The 13,206-nt window shown below is 43.0% G+C and overlaps 1 protein-coding gene across 5 annotated transcripts in view; it reads left to right on the forward strand.

Moving 5' to 3' along the window:
- Nucleotides 1-13,177, forward strand: part of ECPAS (Ecm29 proteasome adaptor and scaffold) — a 57,697-nt gene extending 44,520 nt beyond the window's left edge. For all 5 annotated transcript variants that reach the window (XM_041400174.1, XM_041400172.1, XM_041400175.1 and 2 more), the window contains 14 exons: nucleotides 404-469; nucleotides 2,217-2,306; nucleotides 2,798-2,864; nucleotides 3,507-3,598; nucleotides 3,687-3,753; nucleotides 3,988-4,179; nucleotides 5,176-5,384; nucleotides 5,869-5,912; nucleotides 6,417-6,609; nucleotides 7,186-7,330; nucleotides 7,933-8,038; nucleotides 8,192-8,280; nucleotides 9,471-9,542; nucleotides 10,352-13,177. In XM_041400174.1, the coding sequence (XP_041256108.1) occupies nucleotides 404-469; nucleotides 2,217-2,306; nucleotides 2,798-2,864; nucleotides 3,507-3,598; nucleotides 3,687-3,753; nucleotides 3,988-4,179; nucleotides 5,176-5,384; nucleotides 5,869-5,912; nucleotides 6,417-6,609; nucleotides 7,186-7,330; nucleotides 7,933-8,038; nucleotides 8,192-8,280; nucleotides 9,471-9,542; nucleotides 10,352-10,491 (1,572 nt within the window). In that variant the 3' untranslated portion in view covers nucleotides 10,492-13,177. The remainder of the gene's footprint in view (nucleotides 1-403; nucleotides 470-2,216; nucleotides 2,307-2,797; nucleotides 2,865-3,506; nucleotides 3,599-3,686; nucleotides 3,754-3,987; nucleotides 4,180-5,175; nucleotides 5,385-5,868; nucleotides 5,913-6,416; nucleotides 6,610-7,185; nucleotides 7,331-7,932; nucleotides 8,039-8,191; nucleotides 8,281-9,470; nucleotides 9,543-10,351) is intronic.
- Nucleotides 13,178-13,206: the final 29 nt, after the last annotated feature.

Below are 13,206 nucleotides of genomic sequence, written 5' to 3' on the forward strand. Positions count from 1 at the left end.
AATTGTTGTCAAAGAACCATATTAAGCAATCACAGTCTTCTTGAGAAAGTGATTGAAACCCATTGATTAGAAACAAATATAGCTAATTTCATTGTGATTCAATTAGATTATCCCTTTGCAAATGAAAAGGGAGTGAACAATGTGAACAGTTCAGTGTGAGTTTTCCCCCATTTGTTTTCCCCGCTTCCTCTCTCTCTCCCTGTAGAACATTTATCTGCCTATGAAAGGGAAACAAGCATTCATAGTCTGTAGGCATAATTGCTTTCTCCATGCATCTGAAATGGATTTTAGTGTAACTGAGTTATGGCTGATGCTGTTGCCCTTTCTGCTGTTGTCATGTTGTGTTTACACTTGGATTTGTTTGGTGCCTTTTCCTGTTGTTTTTATTTTGTTTTGTTTTTAGACTGCAATGGATAGTGCCAGACTTAGTGCTGTCAAGTCATCTCCCATGATGGAAACGATTAACATGGTAAGTATTGATTTCAGAAGGGTTCCAGTGTAAGGTATGTTGTAGAAGAAGAGGAATTAAAATGGAAGCTTTCCAAAATACCTCTTCAGGTTTGTTTTCTTATCACATCTCCATGTGGCTGTGTGACCACTTCCTTTTTCATGTACAAACTTCTCATCATGCCACCATTGCTTTCCCCTCATATCAGTTGTGAATAACTTTGGCTCCATTTGGAGTCAGATGGATTGCTTCTTCATCTAAAAACCTGCCTGCTCTGATGAAGAGGGCATCCTTCTAGTGCTTTTCTTTGGATGGAGCCTCAGCTGATTCTAGGTTATGTTAGCTAGCATATCTCTTCATCTCTAGCCCACAACTCCAAAACCAACTTCTCACCTGGGTCTTAAGTTGATGATAGTCATTGTTGGTAAGGCATAAATGCTGTTCAACCATTGTCTTGTGGTGCCTTAGATATTCCTATTTGGGCCTTGCCCATACTTTCATGGTGGAGGTACTTAGCGAAAATGCTGAAATCACTGGAAACACTATCAGCAAGTGGTGTTTGGCACCAGAGTTTCCTGCTGCTGGAGGAGGAGTTGCTGATGCCCAGATGCTGACTGCAGGATCTGTCCTGACAGAACTCCTTGTCCTCTGTAGGAACCTGTCTCTTTTCAAAAAAAAAAAAAAGGCACCTCTTTTCTGCTCAGGCATTGCATGACAGGGGCATGTGGGCAGGGAGAAAATGTGAGGGTTGAGCAAGTTTTAGGGGAGTTGTAGCCACCAGAGCAATTTATTGTTTCCTTGGCTTCTGGAAAAACAGCAACAGCAAGCCCTCCTGTACATAACAACATGTGGAGTTGAGTTTTGGTGTCAGGTGGAGTGGTCTCTATAAATAGAGTGTAAAGCGGTTGGGAATGAAAGGCTCCATGTAAAAGTGTACTTGCTGCAACCCTGCAGGCTGCAGCAGCTGCTGCTGTCCCTCCTCCAGGCCACGCCCTACCCTGCCAGTCCTGGGGGAACAGCTGTGGTGCCCTGATCATTGACTGGGATTTTGTAGGATAGGGGAAAGATAGTAATGGCTTCCCTGGAGTATTGTGAAGATGTCCTGGCTTATGAGGAACCTCTTTTATATTCTGGGGCTGGCTTGAAGATTATATGGATAATTTCCTTTGCCAGTGATGGGGGAAGTAACAGTTGATCTGATTTTGGAAGCTCAGTTACCTTTATTTAGTAAGTGATCCTTGAATTTTCTAGAGAATGGACCTCCTGTCTGGAAACAGGAGTGTTTCAGTGTAACACTGTAACAGTGTGTTACATAGAGTGCTGGTAACATGAGGCCCAGTTTTGGATATATTTGGCCCTAGTTTGGATATATTGTTGCTTTCTGGTTTCAGAGAGTTGGGGGAAATGTTGAGTTTTGTCCTAAGATACAGGTCCTAAGATACGAGATGCCTCTGCTTTTCATTCTCACAAGTGTGTTAGTTTCAGGCTTCCTGAAGAGTAGGAGTGCAGGAGAACACCAGTTCCAGCAAATGATAGTTTTAGCAAGGTCAGCTCAACAGAAAGGTGGGACAGGAGAATCTCTATATGGTGGAATCCACTTCATGTGGTCTTCTCCTCATCATGCAGCAAGCTCTTGTGATTCAGATGAGGACCAGCCAGCAGTGATGAGTGCCTCCGCTAGAAATACTCAAACTTAAGTTACCATCATGGCCTTTCTTTTTTTTTTTTACTTTTTTACTCTCTCTCCCTGTCTCTTGCGTTTCTCTAGAGCTTGCAGTATTTGGATGTGTCTGTCCTCAATGAATTGGTCCCTCGGCTGTGTGAACTGATCAAGAGTGGAGTTGGCCTTGGCACAAAGGTATGACTGTGGTTTTAATAGTTCTTTTGGAAATGAAAGAGGGAATATAGAGCAGTGTCAATGTAAATATGGTTCCTTTGACTATGTCTTTTAAAGCAGCAGCTTGGGTTGATAGGTACTGGAGTCATTTGACATCTGAGTCCATCTCCACTACATCAGTCTACTGAATGTGTGCTGCCCTAGCCTCCTCTAGGCTACATGGCTGCTGTGCTCTGTGACACATGAGTGCAGAAGGCTGTCCTCGATTGCTGGAAATCTTCTAGGATCTTCTGTCCTGACTGTGGGTCCTTTTTCACTTCCTATTTCAATTCTTGTCATTCATGTTTTGCCAACTTTTACTGCTTCTACTTTACTGCTCTTGGATTATGAGAATAGAGGTCAGTGGGTGTAGATCATGTCTTACAAGTGCAGCACCATAGCAAGCATTAATGATAATAACCAGTGGCAAATGCTGTTTTATCTTACCTTTGTTTCCCCTTGCAATCTTCCAGGGGGGCTGTGCCAGTGTAATTGTGTCATTAACCACACAGTGCCCTCAAGACTTAACACCTTATTCAGGTAAGATTTGTCTCTTAGTGTCAGGTTTTAAAGGAACTTTTTGTTGCTGTGGTGTTTCTTCCCTTGAGTTTAGCACAAGAATGATAATTACATGGTTTTTTTTATCAGAGAGCTGTTTGAAGTTACCTTTTTTGCTTGAGATTGGCATGCTTGGAATAGCTTGAGTACCCCACCAAGTTGGAAGAGGTAGAGGAAGGAGCTGAAGGAATTCACTAGCACTGAGCAGGAATAGGCAAAAATATTTCTTGTTTTTCTTGGAGCAGTCTAACAATGCCTATGTTAGGGCAGCACTGTCAGTATGCACTTTTTCTTTCAGCTTAAGCTATGGGTGGACCGTGAACAGCGACTTTGCCTCTTTGGGTCTCTTCTGATAGTAGAAAGAACCACGCCTTTCTGTTGCAAGATAGAAATGAAGCTGAAAGCATGAAAGTGTGGAGTGCTTGCTTATAGGAACATTATCAGTCAATGTGTGCAAAACACCAGTGCTAGTTTAAACATAACGACTCAGGCTCAATAACCCCACATACATACAGTCAGGAAAAGTGCATGAATTCAGGCAGTCTAATGAAATGCAGACTATTGTAATTCTTGCCAGAGGAATAGAGTGTAATGCTTTTGATAAAGTAAAGTCTCTTCCAACAGGCAAACTTATGAGTGCTTTGCTTAGTGGCCTGACTGATCGCAACAGTGTGGTACAGAAGTCTTTTGCCTTTGCTATGGGGCATCTAGTCAGGGTAAGCTGGGCTTAAAGTTTTATTTTGCTTCTTTATAGGTAGTCTTCTTTGAAGCGTTTGAATAATTTGAGTCTCTTCCTTCTTACAGACTTCCCGGGACAGTAGCACTGAGAAGCTGCTGCACAAACTCAGCAGCTGGTACATGGAGAAGGAAGGTGTGTTGCTTTTGAGGTATTCTCTTACAGAATACAGTGCAGAAAAAGTTCCTGGTGACATCAAAGGCTAGTAAAGGAACATTTCTGTGTCATGATGCTTTGTTTCACTGGCTGAATAATTCCTATACAATGTTACACAATACTGTGCATTACTCTGCTTTCTAAGAGCCAAACCAAACAGTTAAAAGAATAATCCTGCTTCCCAGTCTTAAGGTGCTTGTTTTGCTCTTTCAGAGCCAGTTTACAGAGCGGGCTGTGCTTTAACTGTGCATGCTATGGGACGCTATAGCCCAGATGTACTGAAGAACCATGCCAAACAAGTGCTGCCATTGGCTTTTCTTGGGATGCATGAAGTTCCTGAAGAAGAGAAAGGAGAGAAAGAGAATTCTACTCTGTGGACTGAAGTTTGGCAGGAAAATGTACCTGGTATGTTGTGTTAAGAATAGTAAAGCTTTCTGGAAAGCATGAGACAAGAAATAGCATGCTTTCTAGAATTCCATTTTGAAAATATAGAGTTTTCATGGCAAGAGATTTTGGAAGCTTGTTCCCGTTTTCTTCCTTGCTCTAGATTTGTTTGAAGTTTGCCTTCTCTGGCTATTTAAAATAATTACAGGGGCATTGATCACAAGGGTGGACAGGCACAGTAGAAGTATTTTGAAACTGTGATACACTGAATGCCACTGTAATGTGGCCCTGATGGTGCAGATAACTAGACATCTTTGGAAATTTTTATGCCTACAGGGGCTGCTGCACATTTCAAAGTTACAGGAGCTTTGCCCTTTCTCTCTTTTGGAGATCTCTGTAGTAATACCTCTGGTTTTAGATTCGATGAATTAATCTACGCTATAGAAGTGGAGTTTTTGTATAGATGAAGATCTGGATGCATTATAGTATTGTCTTGCTGACTCTTTCAGATTTGGTTCCTCAGTTACCAGATGATTTTTCTGGAGTCTGAGAAAGGAGCTGAAAAAGGTTCTCTGGTGATCTGTTCTTGGAAGAAAAAAAACAAACCACCATTGTATTCCTTAGAAACAGGTTGACACAAGGTCTAGTATCTGCTTTGTGGAAGGACTGAAATGAGCTCTGTGTCTAAATACACAACAGACTTTATTTAGAACCCCTAGAAAAGAGCCCATCTTCAACCAGGCTGGGAGGAATTCTACATGCTTTTGCCTGAAGTTGACCTTTCTGATGTATCTCATAGCCGAAACTTCCCAGAGATCTATAACTGATTGTTTTTTTTTTTTTTCAGGGTAGCACTGGTCTTGTTTGCTTGTGGTGGTTTTTGTTGTGTTGTTTTTGGGGGTTTTTTTGGGTTTTTTTTGGTTTTTTTTTTTTGGTTTTTTTTTTTTTTTTTTTTAGTAAGATCAAAGTTTGTTTGTTTTGTAGCAAAATTATAGTTTTCCTCCATTTGACTTGCAGGTACCCAGGGTGGGATCAGACTGTATTTGGAGGAATTGATATCCATCACCCAGAAGGCTCTGCAGTCCCAGTCCTGGAAGATGAAAGCTCAGGGAGCAGCTGCCATGGCATCAATTGCCAAACAGACAGGCTCCCTTGTCCCACCACATCTGGGAATGGTGCTCTCTGCACTGCTGCAAGGCCTACCAGGGAGAACCTGGACTGGGAAGGTAAAGAGGGAATTGTCACCTCATGGTTTGCTGTGAGACCAGCAGCGTGCAGCCCTTAAGCCAGGAAATGCAGTCTCTGCTGCAGAGCAGCACAGTAAGAATGCTGATGCAGGGAGTCTGCCTTTTGTCCTGTGTTTAGCAGATACAGAAATGACTGGGAAGATTGGTAGGTGGAATTCAGACTGCTTTAGGAGTTGGTCTCCCACTTAGACTAATTCCACTGTACCATTCCTAGCCTGGAGGGATACTAGCATGTGCTCAGAGGTGCTGCAAGGCCCCTTTTTGCTGCCAGTTCCATACAGATTGCAAGTTAAGTCCTCTGCAGGAGGAGTGGCAAGAGATAGACATTGCTTCTCCGAACTGGTGTCAGTAGCATGTTTCCCCACTGCCCCTTGCAGAAGGGCACAAAGGTTTGCCCTGTGCAGCAGGACTGTGCGTTTTGGCTGTGTGGCACTTCTCAGTGATGTCTCTTCTGTCATTGCAGGAGGAGCTGTTAAAGGCCATTGCCAGTGTTGTTTCTGGGTGCAGGTAAGTGGCTTGAATGGGGTGGTACCCTCAGTATCTGAGATCTCAAAAGGGTGGTTGCTATACATTGTTATTGCATATGGGGTTCTAAGGAGATTATAGAAAGTTTGTTATCACCATCCTGATCTCTTATCAGTATGTGAAGAGCAAGTGATGCTTCAGAGAGACCTGCAGAAGTAAATGGTTGATTTAGAGAGGAAGAGGAGGATGTTGAGAGGCCAGAGTTGCTAAGAGGAAAGCAGAGACTAAGGGGGAAGATGGAGACCTTAAATGGGAAAAGGAGGAAGAGACAGAAGAGTAGTGAGGGAGAAAATGCCTTGGAAGCATATGAGAAGAGAAGAGAATAATACAGGGAGAGCAGACAAACAGTGAGAAAGAGCACTCCAGTGTAACTTCTGTTACAATTACTGGTAGGCGACTGAGTGCCTGGACACAGGAATTAATTCCTCTGTGGGAACAGTGGCTTTTGGGATTAACGTGGTAATGTCCATGTGCCTTGCATTTCAGTGCAGAGCTGCAGAAGTCAGTGCCAGGTCAGCCCACCATCACAGATGTTGTCCAGGCTCTCCTGAAAGAATGTCGTAAAGAAAACCTGAAGTATAAGATGGTGGCACTGCGCTGTGCAGCTAGGGTACTGCAGGCCACAAAGGAAGACCGGTTCCAGGAACTTGCTGATATCATCTTCCCCATGATAAAGAAGGTGACAGTTCAACTTCTTGAGTTTTCTCTCTTTCAAAGCAGAACACTCAAGTGGTGAAAGTCCCAGTGATGCTGGCTGCATGCCAGACTTCTGCCCAGAGGGCTGATAATATGACGGATTCCCCACACTCAGCCAAGATCTTTGGTGGGGCTGAATGCTGAACAGTTGGTGAGCCCTGGGGTGGTTCTACCTGTGCTGCCCAAATTCTGAATTAGCCCAACTATTCTTTAGGCAGAGTCCTGCCTGTGATGTCCACTACTGCCCTGTTAGCACTTCAGGAGTTCATTCCTGACTGCTCTACAGGCAGCAAAAGGCTCCTGGGAAGCTGTGTAGAGTGCTTGTGTTTAGTATCAGCAGAGCCTTGCAGCTCTGGGAGTCGGACTGGTGTAGCACAGGCACGTGTCTGGGTGCCAGGCCACACAGCCTGCTGTACCCATTTGCAGCTGCTGGCAGTGCCAGAGCTCGGCACGAGGGCTGATGTGTGCAGGCTGCAGGGGAAGACTGAGCTGCACTGCAGTGTGTGCCTAGCCTGCCCTCATCCTTCTGTCAATCACACCTTCCCTCATGCCTCTGCAGAACTCTCTGGAGAGCATGGGAGCAGCTTTTCCAAAGCATGATGAAGAGGATGAGGACATGAGGGAGAAAGAGGTTCAAATGGAGTCCCTGATCTGTGCCTTCGAGACTCTGGGCAAAGCCTGGCCGAAGAGCCCAGAGACACAGCGTAAGTCAGCTGATGACATGCAGAACAAACTGTGTTTTCTTAAAATGAAAAGCAGAAGAAGGGAAGGACCTGGAGATCATGTGCAGAATGAGGAGGGTGCTGGAGAAGATGCAGGATCTCATTGCAGCCAGATTGTGAGGGTATTCAGTGAGACAGCTGCCCCAACTGCTTTCATGCAAAATAAGCCATCCTTCAGAAAAATCTTTACTGTTGTCTTAAATTCACTTCACAAAAATGTTTTGAGTTTATAGATATGCAAGATGAGTGAGGTATCGTGTCTAATGAAAAGAAGCCTAACTGCTGCTCACATTTACATTTGTATCAAAGCTAGTATAAGAATTTGGAATACCTGGAGAGAGTTGGGAAAAGATTGGTTTTATTAGCATGCCGGTGTGTGTAATGCAGCTGTTTTGTCTGCCAGCATTTGTAATGAGTGAGTTGATGTGAAGATTTTCAGGGTCACTTGTTACAGGATGTTGACTTGGTCATACGCAGTGATTAGCTTGATGTCAGTTGTTGAGGAGCACTTTGGAGACAGACCAGTAAGTGTTTCCTTCTGCCTTTCCATGTGGTAACACAGTGATGTCATTTTTGTCCTGTAGGTTGCTATCGCCAAGAGTTTTGCAAGTTAATGTGTGATCGTCTGAAACTCAGCACATGGAAAGTGCAGCTTGGAGTGCTACAAGCCATGAATGCCTACTTTCAAGGGTAATTCTTCTTTCTGCAGTCCACTTTGGTGATTTGTCTTCTCTTTCTTGCTTGATACTGTTCTGTGAATTTGATGACACTGAATTAATGGAGAAGTTGAGCAAACTTCTGTCCCAGTGATGCAGGATGCCTGACTGTTTTTGCATTTGACAGGCTCTTGCTGTTTGATGAGGAGCACTCTGACCCTGTGGCTTTGACAGAAATACTGTTGGAAACCTGTTCCTCTATCACCCATTCTTTAGGTAAACGGACTTCTCCTGGTTTGTGATGGATGATGAGTTGCTTATTAATGCCATTGTTCTCTGGGGATTTGTGTGGTAGAGGAAATGGAGAATAAGCAGAAGTTGTCAGAGGTAACATTTAGCCATTCCTTGCACTGTAGTGATTATTATGAAGTTGCAGGGTTCAGAACAGCAGTGTGCAGGGTGCAGTTCACAGAGAAGTGCATTCCTCTGGTGCAAGAGAGCTCTGCAAGGCAAGGGAGAGGCAGACAGCAGACTGTGCAACCTCTCACAATCAAGCTATTCCTGATTTAATGAAACACAAGCTTTTCTGCTCCACCATTCAGACTTGTTAGATATATATGCATTATGTATCTAAGATTATAGTACCCAAAAGATACCCCAAATTTTCCCAGATAGCCAGTGCATGAAGCTCCAAGGCTTAGAGGCAGTTTGTGCTCTACTGGAGCAGGGCACCCTTATATAAGTGCTGCTGGTGTCATGTTGACAGTCATGCGCCTCTTCATTAGTTTGGTAAGTGTTCCCACTTGTCCTGTGACTGTAACAGTGCCCCATATCTTGTATGTGCATGTGGTCTTGTTTCTGGTGTGCCTAAAGACAGCACTTTAGTGCTAGCTACCAATTCAGAGACCCCATTGGAGAAAGTTTCTTTTAGGTATCAGTCCTCATGGAAGGAGGACTAGGGTCCTCACCTTAGTAAGATTTTAGCTCAGAGACCAAGTAACTTTTTGTGACAAGCTTGTTCTTGATGGCTGGCATGGGGTTTATGTACCCTCACTTAATCCTGCTTGCTAACATTTGTATGGTATCCAACCAGTACAACTCACTAGTACATTCTGTTACACACAGAAGTTGTCTGCCATCACCCGCAGCTATGGCAGCATTTTGTTCCCCACTGAAATATGTAAGGAACAGTAGCTCTATGGTACTGGCAGAGGCAACACACAAGGTTTAGTTGACTTGTCACCCTCCAGTTGTTGACTTTCTGCCATTCAAATGTGCCTAGTGTTCAAGTGGGCACTGCAGACTGACAGCACAAACAAGAGCTCAGTGAGCTGCGTTAGTAAAAGTGGTCTGGAGATCACAGAGGTGACTTTTTAAAGGTAGCTTTGTAGCTTTTTGTAAGGTTAATGGGTTTGGTTCTCAACGTGGTTTTGGGTTTTCTTGTCTGTTTTCTTTAAATATTTCAGAAAACAAAAGCTACACGTCCATAAGAACAGAAGCTTTATCTGTGATACAACTGCTGCTCACCAGACTACAAGGTGAGACTTTTTACTTGTCACCTGGAAGAGCCACTGTGTGGTAAAGATGACACCTGGCTGTATGGCCTGGAACTCTGGAGAGATAGCCTTACCTTCTGCTTGCAGCACTGGGTGTTTCTAGGGAAGCTGGGACTTGGAAGTAGGAGAGAGCTTGAAGTAACCAAGGCTGATATCAAGTTCTAAAATAGCATTGGATACTATTTCCTTTGGTGAGGAAAATGTTCAGCAAGGAGAGTCCCACATGGAGCTCATAGAACTGTCTTGTCAGATCTGTGTTAAGTTCAAGCTCTACAGAGGTGGGAGTTCCTCTTAGTACAGAAGAGTGATTTTTACATTTTCAGTGTCAAGTTTGGTTTCTCATTATTATTTCGTAATCAAGCCTTGCAGAATTGTCTTCATAGGGTGAGGACTTCTTAGGTCTCAGGTTCATATGTGTCTGCAGTTGTAGCAAATTTTTCCTTCGGGTTTCTGGTATGCATATAATGTTTCCTTTATTCTGGCAAAAATCTTACATGCCTCTTTCATCAGCCATTTGCAACATGGGAAACGTGGTTCTTCAGGCCCTTGTGCTGACACGTTGCAGGCTTAGACAATGACATCTGGTCTAGAGAGGTGCAACTCCCTGTCAGGAGGCAGCACATGCACCTGAGCATCCAGGTGAATCTGAGTTCTCCTGGAAGTGAGCTGTGAGTGAAAGGTTGAAGCAGTCACTCTTTTAACCTGTCTGGAGAAAGCAATGACCTTTTGGAATTTTTTTGGTTTGTTTTCTGATGTTCATGTTCAATGTCTGTCTGTCTTTATCTGCGCAGAAGCTCACCAGTGGGAAAGCCTGACACAAGAAAGCAGAGAGCACCTCATTCATTCGTTGTCTACGATGGCATCAGATAGCAGACCTGAGCTACAAGAGAGGGCATTTGTGTTGAAGAGAACACTTGAAAATCTTGACTAAGTTGTAAAACATAAATTTCAAAGTGCCATGTAAAACAAAAACAAAAAAGTGCAGTGGTCTGAAAACCAAGTGGGGAAATGAAGGTTACTCTGTAGGATGCATCATTCCTGGCCAAAATAAAAAATGCCTTAAATTCTTTTCCCCATTAATATTATTTTTACTCTTCAGCTGATCATTACTTGTTTTATCAGCAATTACCTCTCATCTGCCCTAGAATGTTTGTAAGTGTGCAACACAAAAAAACTCAAGGGCAAGATGCTTTTTTTTTTTTTTTAGTAGGCAGAAGAATGTTACGCAGACCCCCTTTGTCCTTCAGAAAAACTGTTGAAAATCTACCAGCACAGAAAGTAAAACCATATTTAGTTTTCACATTTTTTTGTATGTAGAGATCTGTTAACTGGTGTTTACCCCAGTAGTGCTGGTGTTTATCTGTAGAGAACAAAATACTTCCCTTGATGAGGCCTGTGTTCTACTCCTGTGGTTTCCCAGGGGCAGGGTTTCATCTGACACCCACCTCTGCTTCTGCTTGCTCCTCTCTTGCAGCCTGTTGTGTGTGCGTTGTGAAAGGCAGAGTACTGTTAACTTCACTCCTTCCTCCTTCTCTGACCTCAGCATGGGTTGGCTAAGACTATGCTTTCCCCAGCTGGCAACCTTGGCCTCCCAAACTTTAAATGAGAACTTATTCCCCAAAAGGATGCACAAGAGAGCACTTTACTGAGCTGTGTGGGACAAAGTTGGGCCTAGTTGGTACCCAGGTGGAACACTGCTCTTCTGAAAATTGTTTTGCATGGACACTCCTTAGCTCCAGGAAATAAAAAAAAGAAAAAAAAAAAGGAAAACAATCTTTTTTAGATATGTTTTTGAAGAGCGTTTGAAGTTTGAAAATTACACATCTTTTTAATAGTAGTGGTAATGTTTTATTCCCTTCCTGTTCGTAAACCTGTTCTTGCTTTGGAAACCTGTAACAATTTAGACTTGTCAATATTTGTAAGAAACAGAATCATCTGTCATTTATCAGAGCCCAAGTCATGCTGGTTTCTAGCAATTTGCACTTAAGAAGATTATATCTGCATTAACATGGGAGTAAAATTGCTGTATGGTGATGTGGCCCTGCTGCCTGTCTCCTTTTTTCTCTTCCTCCTCTGACAAAAGACAAATCTGACCACTATAACAACAAACTTTAATAGTGTGAAGATAGCACTGCTCCATAATCTGACCAGTATGTGTACAACTTTTTGGGGATAAATGCTTTGCTGATGGTGAAATAAAATCATTAGTGTGGGCAATATCATGTTCATGGCTTTCAGCACCAGAAGGCTTGTTTCTTTTCTTGCAGTCTGCAGCTCCTTTCAGATCTGCTGTTAAGGAGAGGATTGCTCAGATGACATCATGTTTCCTCCATGCCCATTTATTCAGATTCAGGTATGCAGTACCTGCTTTCCCCTCAGGTGCCATTCCCCAGTCAGTGTTTCCTGGTACTGTAACAGTCTCGTTGTCTGACTTGCTCTCCATAGGGAAGAATGTAATTTGTGCACACCTGGTAAGAGAACATCAGGAAGAAATGGGCAGAGCTGTCCCACTGTGGCTCTTGTGTAGCAGAAACCTCAGCGAGCACTATTGCATTGTACATTACAACTGGTCAGTGGGCAACTCCTTGGTGCTGGGAGCTGGTGCTATGATGCTTTGATTTACACCTTGTTGCAGGGAGCTGCTCTTTGTTTACGTGTAGTTTGAACTATTGAGCACAGTGTACATTTTAAAATTTTACTGGGCAAATCAGTTTGCAGTATCTTTAAAAACTTGCTTACCGTGACATGTAGTGTCATGAGTGCTTTTTTTCTTTTTTTTTTTTTTTTTGTATTAGGTGAATATTACCAGTGATACATTGCTGTAGCAGTTCATTGTCTGACTTGGGTTTTTTCATATTGGTGAGTGACAGTAACAGAAAAGCAAGAGCCTCCATGTCTCTGGTAATTTGAGCTTTCACTGTGGACTGGAGTATTCAGAGGCAATGCCTCTTATGGTCAAATGACTGTACGTAGAATAACTGTAATCATTGTCAATAGCAACCTGAATTTCTCTATTGGGGATTTACACTAGAGGGAAGAGCGTATTCTAGGAACTCTATAACAGCTGGATTAACAACTCTGGCCAAGAGTGTTAGGAAGGTTAGAGACGGTATGACACTTTCTGAATCACAAAGCAATATGTCTTTCTCGTGATTACAGAGCAGATTCCAAGCTCCTCTCTAAAGCATGTGCCTATACACAAAACCTACCTGTACAAAAGTAAATTAAGTCAGAGGTTTGATTTCTACCCCCCTCACATTTGTAAACTTGATAGGATTAAAAAAAAAAAAATAGATGTGGCCTTCCTAGAGTTTCTCCTCTAAAAGTGATTGCACTATGTAAAACACACTGTACTTCGCCCAGCACGGGCATTTCTTGTGCTGCTGCAATGCTTTGTATACCTGGAGTGCAGCGTGCAGACTCAACTTAGCACTCCTGCTCTGACTTACAAGCTGTTGCTTAAATGGATGTATATTGAGAAAAGTTTTCTAATGTTGCAAGATCTCCATCAAATTTACTGCAATCTGTACTGTCCAAATATGTGAATGGTCTGACTGAAAGAAAACCCTCCTGCTTACCAAAAAGGTAAAAACTAAATAAAAGCTGCATGACCTGTTCCTTGGAGTAACTGGTAGTGTTTTTTCTG

This window comes from Onychostruthus taczanowskii, unplaced genomic scaffold (genome assembly GCF_017590055.1).
Source record: "Onychostruthus taczanowskii isolate IOZ18803 unplaced genomic scaffold, ASM1759005v1 scaffold174, whole genome shotgun sequence".
NCBI classification, from domain to species: Eukaryota; Metazoa; Chordata; class Aves; order Passeriformes; family Passeridae; genus Onychostruthus; species Onychostruthus taczanowskii.